Source organism: Oncorhynchus mykiss, chromosome 23, assembly GCF_013265735.2.
Source record: "Oncorhynchus mykiss isolate Arlee chromosome 23, USDA_OmykA_1.1, whole genome shotgun sequence".
NCBI lineage: Eukaryota > Metazoa > Chordata > Actinopteri > Salmoniformes > Salmonidae > Oncorhynchus > Oncorhynchus mykiss.
This window is the reverse complement of record NC_048587.1, coordinates 5,343,510-5,353,509: the sequence shown is the minus strand read 5'-3', so window position 1 is coordinate 5,353,509 and position 10,000 is coordinate 5,343,510. Positions and strand designations below refer to the sequence as shown.

The following is a 10,000-nucleotide window of genomic DNA, read 5'->3' as shown; positions in this document are numbered from 1 at the left end:
CCGACAGAATTCTGCATGTAGGGCTTCAATTGGATGTTTGTCCCACATTTTAAAATCCAGTTTATTGAGTGGCCCCCAAACCTCACTTCCATAAAGTGCTATTGGTAGGATTACACTGTCAAATATTTTAGTCCAAATTCTAATTGGGATGTTGATTTTGAATAATTTCATTTTTATTGCATACATTGCTCTGCGGGCTTTTTCTTTGAGTGCCTTCACTGCCATATTAAAGTTTCCCGATGCAGATATGGTCAGACCAAGGTAGGTGTAATGTTTTGTGTGTTCAATTAAGGTGTTGTTCAGGGTGAATTTACATTTGTGTTTCTGACATCTGGGTTTTTTTGGGAAAATCATGATTTTAGTTTTTTGGAAATTTACTGCCAGGGCCCAATTATGGCAATATTGCTACAGAATATTAATGTTTTGTTGAAGACCTTCTTTGGTTGGTGATAGAAGTACCAAGTCATCAGCATATAGCAGGTATTTCACCTCTGTGTCAAATAAAACCTCTCTCTCTCTCTCTCTCGCTCCCTGTCTCTCTCTCTCTCTCTCTCTCTTGCTCTCTCTCTCTCTCTTTCTCTCTCTCTCTCTCTCTCTCTCTCTGTCTCTCTCTCTCTCTCTCTTTCTCTCTCTCAGGTGTGTCTTAGGGGGACAGGCTAAAGTGGAGAAATGGCTGCAGGTGACTCTGGAGGAGAGGAGATCTTATCTGTTGTTAACAGAGGAATGACACCTTAATGGAACTCCAGGCTAGCAATTACCTCAGAGATCTCCTCCCCTTCTCCTCCCCCAACCCTCCCCCCTCCTCTCCTCTATCCTCTCCTCCCCCCCGACTCCAACTCAGTTCTGACAAATTAAGATGAATTACACAGTGTGAGATACCTATCTACCTGTCTGATATAACACAGTCAGACAGGGTGAGGGGAACTGTCTACCTGTCTGATATAACACAGTGTGAGGGGGAGCTGTCTACCTGTCTGATATAACACAGTGTGAGGGGGAGCTGTCTACCTGTCTGATATAACACAGTGTGAGGGGGAGCTGTCTACCTGTCTGATATAACACAGTGTGAGGGGGAGCTGTCTACCTGTCTGATATAACACAGTGTGCGGGGGAGCTGTCTACCTGTCTGATATAACACAGTGTGAGGGGGAGCTGTCTACCTGTCTGATATAACACAGTCAGACAGGGTGAGGGGAACTGTCTACTTGTCTGATATAACACAGTGTGAGGGGAACTGTCTACCTGTCTGATATAACACAGTGTGAGGGGGAACTGTCTACCTGTCTGATATAACACAGTCTGAGGAGAGCTGTCTACCTGTCTGATATAACACAGTCTACCTGTCTGATATAACACAGTGTGAGGGGGAACTGTCTACCAGTCTGATATAACACAGTGTGAGGGGGAGCTGTCTACCTGACTGATATAACACAGTCTACCTGTCTGATATAACACAGTCAGACAGTGTGAGGGGAGCTGTCTACCTGTCTGATATAACACAGTCTACCTGTCTGAGATAACACAGTGTGAGGAGACTGTCTACCTGTCTGAGATAACACAGTGTGAGGGGAACTGTCTACCTGTCTGAGATAACACAGTGTGAGGAGGAGCTGTCTACCTGTCTGATATAACACAGTCTACCTGTCTACCTGTCTGATATAACACAGTCTACCTGTCTGATATAACACAGTGTGAGGAGGAGCTGTCTACCTGTCTGATGTAACACAGTCTACATGTCTACCTGTCTGATATAACACAGTCTACCTGTCTGATATAACACAGTGTGAGGAGGAGCTGTCTACCTGTCTGATATAACACAGTCTACCTGTCTACCTGTCTGATATAACACAGTCTACCTGTCTACCTGTCTGATATAACACAGTCTACCTGTCTACCTGTCTGATATAACACGGTCTACCTGTCTACCTGTCTGATACAACGCAGTGTGAGGGGAACTGTCTACCTGTCTGATATAACACAGTGTGAGGAGGAGCAGTCTACCTGTCTGATATAACACAGTCAGACAATGTGAGGGGAACTGTCTGCCTGTCTGATATAACACAGTGTGAGGGGGAGCTGTCTACCTGTCTGATATAACACAGTCTACCTGTCTACCTGTCTGATATAACACAGTGTGAGGGGAACTGTCTACCTGTCTGATATAACACAGTCTACCTGTCTGATATAACACAGTGTGAGGGGAACGGTCTACCTGTCTGATATAACACAGTGTGAGGGGAACGGTCTACCTGTCTGATATAACACAGTCAGACAGTGTGAGGGGGAGCTGTCTACCTGGCTGATATAACACAGTATACCTGTCTGATATAACACTGTCTGCCTGTCTGATATAACACAGTCAGACAGTGTGAGGGGGAACTGTCTACCTGTCTGATATAACACAGTGTGAGGGGAACTGTCTACCTGTCTGATATAACACTGTCTGCCTGTCTGATATAACACAGTCAGACAGTGTGAGGGGGAACTGTCTACCTGTCTGATATAACACAGTGTGAGGGGAACTGTCTACCTGTCTGATATAACACTGTCTGCCTGTCTGATATAACACAGTCAGACAGTGTGAGGGGGAACTGTCTACCTGTCTGATATAACACAGTCAGACAGTGTGAGGGGGAACTGTCTACCTGTCTGATATAACACAGTCAGACAGTGTGAGAAAACAACATCAGAGTGGTTTTAGAGAGGAGCTGTGCTACCATCCAGCTATTGTCTCTTCAATCCATGTTGAAAGCAGGTCACATTGATCACATTCCGTGTCTATGTACTGTATATTACTGTAAATATTGATCACATTCCGTGTCTATGTACTGTATATTACTGTAAATATTGATCACATTCCGTGTCTATGTACTGTATATTACTGTAAATATTGACCACATTCCGTGTCTATGTACTGTATATTACTGTAAATATTGATCACATTCCGTGTCTATGTACTGTATATTACTGTAAATATTGATCACATTCCGTGTCTATGTACTGTATTTTACTGTAAATATTGATCACATTCCGTGTCTATGTAGTGAATATTACTGTAAATATTGATCACATTCCGTGTCTATGTACTGTATATTACTGTCTTCTATATTATATACCTGGTTGGTTTATATACAGGTCATCTCTTACCCCGTCCTGCCCCGGTGGTGTTCTATATTATATACCTGGTTGGTTTATATACAGGTCATCTCTTACCCCGTCCTGCCCCAGTGGTCTCCTGGTTGGTTTATATACAGGTAATCTCTTACCCCGTCCTGCCCCAGTGGTCTCCTGGTTGGTTTATATACAGGTTATCTCTTACCCTGTCCTGCCCCGGTGGTGTTCTATATTATATACCTGGTTGGTTTATATACAGGTCATCTCTTACCCTGTCCTGCCCCGGTGGTGTTCTATATTATATACCTGGTTGGTTTATATACAGGTCATCTCTTACCCCGTCCTGCCCCGGTGGTGTTCTATATTATATACCTGGTTGGTTTATATACAGGTCATCTCTTACCCTGTCCTGCCCCGGTGGTGTTCTATATTATATACCTGGTTGGTTTATATACAGGTCATCTCTTACCCTGTCCTGCCCCAGTGGTGTTCTATATTATATACCTGGTTGGTTTATATACAGGTCATCTCTTACCCCGTCCTGCCCCAGTGGTCTCCTGGTTGGTTTATATACAGGTCATCTCTTACCCCGTCCTGCCCCAGTGGTCTCCTGGTTGGTTAATATACAGGTCATCTCTTACCCTGTCCTGCCCCAGTGGTCTCCTGGTTGGTTTATATACAGGTCATCTCTTACCCCGTCCTGCCCCAGTGGTGTTCTATATTATATACCTGGTTGGTTTATATACAGGTCATCTCTTACCCCGTCCTGCCCCAGTGGTGTTCTATATTATATACCTGGTTGGTTTATATACAGGTCATCTCTTACCCCGTCCTGCCCCAGTGGTGTTCTATATTATATACCTGGTTGGTTTATATACAGGTCATCTCTTACCCCGTCCTGCCCCAGTGGTGTTCTATATTATATACCTGGTTGGTTTATATACAGGTTATCTCTTACCCCGTCCTGCCCCGGTGGTGTTCTATATTATATACCTGGTTGGTTTATATACAGGTCATCTCTTACCCTGTCCTGCCCCAGTGGTGTTCTATATTATATACCTGGTTGGTTTATATACAGGTCATCTCTTACCCTGTCCTGCCCCGGTGGTGTTCTATATTATATACCTGGTTGGTTTATATACAGGTCATCTCTTACCCTGTCCTGCCCCAGTGGTGTTCTATATTATATACCTGGTTGGTTTATATACAGGTCATCTCTTACCCCGTCCTGCCCCGGTGGTGTTCTATATTATATACCTGGTTGGTTTATATACAGGTCATCTCTTACCCCGTCCTGCCCCGGTGGTGTTCTATATTATATACCTGGTTGGTTTATATACAGGTCATCTCTTACCCTGTCCTGCCCCGGTGGTCTCCTGGTTGGTTTATATACAGGTCATCTCTTACCCTCTCCTGCCCCGGTGGTGTTCTATATTATATACCTGGTTGGTTTATATACAGGTCATCTCTTACCCCGTCCTGCCCCAGTGGTGTTCTATATTATATACCTGGTTGGTTTATATACAGGTCATCTCTTACCCTGTCCTGCCCCAGTGGTGTTCTATATTATATACCTGGTTGGTTTATATACAGGTCATCTCTTACCCTGTCCTGCCCCAGTGGTCTCCTGGTTGGTTTATATACAGGTCATCTCTTACCCCGTCCTGCCCCAGTGGTGTTCTATATTATATACCTGGTTGGTTTATATACAGGTCATCTCTTACCCTGTCCTGCCCCGGTGGTGTTCTATATTATATACCTGGTTGGTTTATATACAGGTCATCTCTTACCCTGTCCTGCCCCAGTGGTCTTCTATATTATATACCTGGTTGGTTTATATACAGGTCATCTCTTACCCTGTCCTGCCCCAGTGGTCTCCTGGTTGGTTTATATACAGGTCATCTCTTACCCCGTCCTGCCCCAGTGGTGTTCTATATTATATACCTGGTTGGTTTATATACAGGTCATCTCTTACCCTGTCCTGCCCCGGTGGTGTTCTATATTATATACCTGGTTGGTTTATATACAGGTCATCTCTTACCCCGTCCTGCCCCGGTGGTGTTCTATATTATATACCTGGTTGGTTTATATACAGGTCATCTCTTACCCTGTCCTGCCCCGGTGGTGTTCTATATTATATACCTGGTTGGTTTATATACAGGTCATCTCTTACCCTGTCCTGCCCCAGTGGTCTCCTGGTTGGTTTATATACAGGTCATCTCTTACCCCGTCCTGCCCCAGTGGTGTTCTATATTATATACCTGGTTGGTTTATATACAGGTCATCTCTTACCCCGTCCTGCCCCGGTGGTGTTCTATATTATATACCTGGTTGGTTTATATACAGGTCATCTCTTACCCCGTCCTGCCCCAGTGGTGTTCTATATTATATACCTGGTTGGTTTATATACAGGTCATCTCTTACCCCGTCCTGCCCCGGTGGTGTTCTATATTATATACCTGGTTGGTTTATATCCAGGTCATCTCTTACCCTGTCCTGCCCCGGTGGTGTTCTATATTATATACCTGGTTGGTTTATATACAGGTCATCTCTTACCCTGTCCTGCCCCAGTGGTGTTCTATATTATATACCTGGTTGGTTTATATACAGGTCATCTCTTACCCTGTCCTGCCCCGGTGGTCTCCTGGTTGGTTTATATACAGGTCATCTCTTACCCTCTCCTGCCCCAGTGGTGTTCTATATTATATACCTGGTTGGTTTATATACAGGTCATCTCTTACACCGTCCTGCCCCAGTGGTCTCCTGGTTGGTTTATATACAGGTCATCTCTTACCCCGTCCTGCCCCGGTGGTGTTCTATATTATATACCTGGTTGGTTTATATACAGGTCATCTCTTACCCTGTCCTGCCCCGGTGGTGTTCTATATTATATACCTGGTTGGTTTATATCAAGGTCATCTCTTACCCCGTCCTGCCCCAGTGGTCTCCTTGTTGGTTTATATACAGGTTATCTCTTACCCCATCCTGCCCCCTCCCTCCCCCCTTCGTCCCCCTTCCCATTCCCTCCCCCCTGCGTCCCCCTTCCCATTCCCTTCACCCTGCGTCCCCCTTCCCATTCCCTCCCACTGCGTCCCCCTCCCTCTCCCCTCCGTCCCCCTTCCCATTCCCTCTCCCCTGCGTCCCCCTTCCCATTCCCTCTCCCCTGCATCCCCCTCCCTCCCCCCTGCGTCCCCCTTCCCATTCCCTCCCTCCTGCGTCCCCCTTCCCATTCCCTTCACCCTGCGTCCCCCTTCCCATTCCCTCCCCCCTGCGTCCCCCTTCCCATTCCCTCTCCCCTGTGTCCCCTTTCCCATTCCCTCTCCCCTGCGTCCCTCTCCCCTGCGTCCCCCTTCCCATTCCCTCTCCTCTGCATCCCCCTGCCCTCCCCCCTGCGTCCCCCTTCCCATTCCCTCTCCCCTGCGTCCCCCTCCCTCCCCCCTGCGTCCCCCTGCCCTCCCCCCTGCATCCCCCTTCCCATTCCCTCTCCCCTGCGCCCCCCTCCCTCCCCCCTGCATCCCCCTGCCCTCCCCCCTGCGTCCCCCTTCCCATTCCCTCTCCCCTGCGTCCCCCTCCCTCCCCCCTGCGTCCCCCTTCCCTCCCCCCTGCGTCCCCCTTCCCATTCCCTCTCCCCTGCATCCCCCTTCCCATCCCCTCTCCCCTGCGTCCCCCTTCTCATTCCCTCCCCCCTGCGTCCCCCTTCCCATGCCCACTCCCCAGCCCTGCATCCATAGATAGGTGTCTGTTTCACGGTGCTGTGATGCGGGACCAGAGAGGATAGTGTTTCAGAGATGCTATAGTCCTCTTTTTAATCCCATCACAGGGAAATAGTGGCCAGGGTGCTGGGCTCCGGACTAAACCCCCCCGTGTTTTATCTGCCCTGGAGTTGTCAACAGAGCAGCACGACAGAAATATGATGCCAAGTATTTCAAACTACCGCTAGTTTCTTTGAGAAGATAGTTAAAGCGATCTGTGCATTTGGATAACAGCATAAATACACCTATTTCCCTTTTGCATGTTTTAAAAACAGAATGACCACTGCTGCACACGCTGCCACTGATTTCAACAGATTAGATTATACTGTTTAGAGCGAGCAGGCAGCTCACCAACAAAACATGTGGAAACCAGGGAGACTGCAACGAGCCTGCAGATACAATAAGTGAAAACACATTATCTAACTGGGGATAGCTAGCTAGCATAATGTCACAAAGCATTATCTAACTGGGGATAGCTAGCTAGCATAATGTCACAAAGCATTATCTAACTGGGGATGGCTAGCTAGCCTAATATCACAAAGCATTATCTAACTGGGGATGGCTAGCTAGCCTAATATCACAAAGCATTATCTAACTGGGGATGGCTAGCTAGCCTAATATCACAAAGCATTATCTAACTGGGGATGGCTAGCTAGCCTAATATCACAAAGCATTATCTAACTGGGGATAGCTAGCTAGCATAATGTCACAAAGCATTATCTAACTGGGGATAGCTAGCTAGCATAATGTCACAAAGCATACTGTAGCATGCTAATTAATTTGATCATGCTTTGTGAAACACCCGGTTTTAATTCTGTTTAGTCCACACAACGTGTGACCCTGTCACATACAATACAACCTGATGAACACCATGGGGGAAACAATGAAATTGGCCATCAACAGCCATCCAGATCTGTGATTTAGAAGGTTCTAGCCAGTGTATCCATCCACTCTTGTTGAATGTAGATGTCCTGTTTATCAGATCTTGATTTAGCTCTATCTGTACCTGATAGAGCAGACCTGGTCTCATTTGAGGAAGTGAGCCGTCATAGGAAGGAGACTAGAGCAGAACTGGTCTCAGTTGAGGAAGTGAGCCGTCATAGGAAGGAGACTAGAGCAGACCTGGTCTCAGTTGAGGAAGTGAGCCGTCATAGGAAGGAGACTAGAGCAGACCTAGTCTCAGTTGAGGAAGTGAGCCGTCATAGGAAGGAGACTAGAGCAGACCTGGTCTCAGTTGAGGAAGTGAGCCGTCATAGGAAGGAGACTAGAGCAGACCTGGTCTCAGTTGAGGAAGTGAGCCGTCATAGGAAGGAGACTAGAGCAGACCTAGTCTCAGTTGAGGAAGTGAGCCATCATAGGAAGGAGACTAGAGCAGTTCTAGTCTCAGTTGAGGAAGTGAGCCGTCATAGGAAGGAGACTAGAGCAGACCTGGTCTCAGTTGAGGAAGTGAGCCGTCATAGGAAGGAGACTAGACTAGACCTAGTCTCAGTTGAGGAAGTGAGCCGTCATAGGAAGGAGACTAGAGCAGACCTAGTCTCAGTTGAGGAAGTGAGCCGTCATAGGAAGGAGACTCGAGCAGACCTGGTCTCAGTTGAGGAAGTGAGCCGTCATAGGAAGGAGACTCGAGCAGACCTGGTCTCAGTTGAGGAAGTGAGCCGTCATAGGAAGGAGACTAGAGCAGACCTGGTCTCAGTTGAGGAAGTGAGCCATCATAGGAAGGAGACTAGACTAGACCTAGTCTCAGTTGAGGAAGTGAGCCGTCATAGGAAGGAGACTAGAGCAGACCTGGTCTCAGTTGAGGAAGTGAGCCATCATAGGAAGGAGACTAGACTAGACCTAGTCTCAGTTGAGGAAGTGAGCCGTCATAGGAAGGAGACTAGAGCAGACCTGGTCTCAGTTGAGGAAGTGAGCCGTCATAGGAAGGAGACTAGACTAGACCTAGTCTCAGTTGAGGAAGTGAGCCGTCATAGGAAGGAGACTAGACTAGACCTAGTCTCAGTTGAGGAAGTGAGCCGTCATAGGAAGGAGACTAGAGCAGACCTAGTCTCAGTTGAGGAAGTGAGCCGTCATAGGAAGGAGACTCGAGCAGACCTGGTCTCAGTTGAGGAAGTGAGCCGTCATAGGAAGGAGACTCGAGCAGACCTGGTCTCAGTTGAGGAAGTGAGCCGTCATAGGAAGGAGACTAGAGCAGACCTGGTCTCAGTTGAGGAAGTGAGCCATCATAGGAAGGAGACTAGACTAGACCTAGTCTCAGTTGAGGAAGTGAGCCGTCATAGGAAGGAGACTAGAGCAGACCTGGTCTCAGTTGAGGAAGTGAGCCATCATAGGAAGGAGACTAGACTAGACCTAGTCTCAGTTGAGGAAGTGAGCCGTCATAGGAAGGAGACTAGAGCAGACCTGGTCTCAGTTGAGGAAGTGAGCCGTCATAGGAAGGAGACTAGACTAGACCTAGTCTCAGTTGAGGAAGTGAGCCGTCATAGGAAGGAGACTAGAGCAGACCTAGTCTCAGTTGAGGAAGTGAGCCGTCATAGGAAGGAGACTCGAGCAGACCTGGTCTCAGTTGAGGAAGTGAGCCGTCATAGGAAGGAGACTCGAGCAGACCTTGTCTCAGTTGAGGAAACAAGCCTAGAAATGTTTTCAGGGCCTGTGAGCCCACGGAGCTGCTGCTGCTGGCAGGGTAGGAAGGAACCAAACAGATTGTTTTAAACAATAGATTTTTGAAATAGGAAAATGTACACATTTAAAACATAATCCATTAATTATTTAATATATATAGAATTTTCTATTATTTTTTATTTTATTTTTTTGACCAATCACAAGTGGAGAGTCGCCCCTAGCGCCCTGTGGGCGGGCCCCCACTGAGTTTTAACCATTGCCTACAATAGTTATTTGGTGACATAATGCAAAACACACCTTGACAAGACAGCAGTAACCCATTCTAATAGAGAGAACAACATCTTTGAAGTGTGTGAGCAGGCTGGCCAGCTACCAACCCCCCATCAGACAGACAGACAGAACTGAGGCTGGCCAGCTACCAACCCCCATCAGACAGACAGACAGACAGACAGACAGACAGACAGACAGACAGACAGACAGACAGACAGACAGACAGAACTGAGGCAGGCCAGCTACCA

At 47.3% G+C, this 10,000-nt stretch overlaps 1 protein-coding gene and 1 long non-coding RNA gene across 8 annotated transcripts in view; one reads left to right on the top strand and one right to left on the bottom strand.

Annotated features, from left to right (window-relative positions):
- Positions 1-883: 883 nt before the first annotated feature.
- LOC118943907 lies at positions 884-2,765 on the bottom strand. Of its 7 annotated transcripts, none has more exons than XR_005039259.1 (4): positions 2,319-2,765; positions 1,857-2,084; positions 1,341-1,672; positions 884-1,160 (listed from the first exon to the last, which is right to left on the bottom strand). It is a non-coding gene; the product is annotated as an uncharacterized LOC118943907 (long non-coding RNA). The 7 variants fall into 7 exon arrangements; XR_005039260.1 differs by having other exon boundaries at positions 884-1,084; XR_005039257.1 differs by having other exon boundaries at positions 885-1,160; positions 1,243-1,672; positions 2,319-2,764.
- A 316-nt stretch (positions 2,766-3,081) lies between these two features.
- LOC118943918 overlaps positions 3,082-10,000 on the top strand; it is a 9,906-nt gene continuing 2,987 nt past the window's right edge. The window contains exons 1-4 of the mRNA XM_036960837.1: positions 3,082-3,088; positions 3,308-4,892; positions 5,012-5,143; positions 5,329-5,576. Coding sequence (XP_036816732.1) covers positions 3,082-3,088; positions 3,308-4,892; positions 5,012-5,143; positions 5,329-5,576 — 1,972 coding nt within the window. The remainder of the gene's footprint in view (positions 3,089-3,307; positions 4,893-5,011; positions 5,144-5,328; positions 5,577-10,000) is intronic.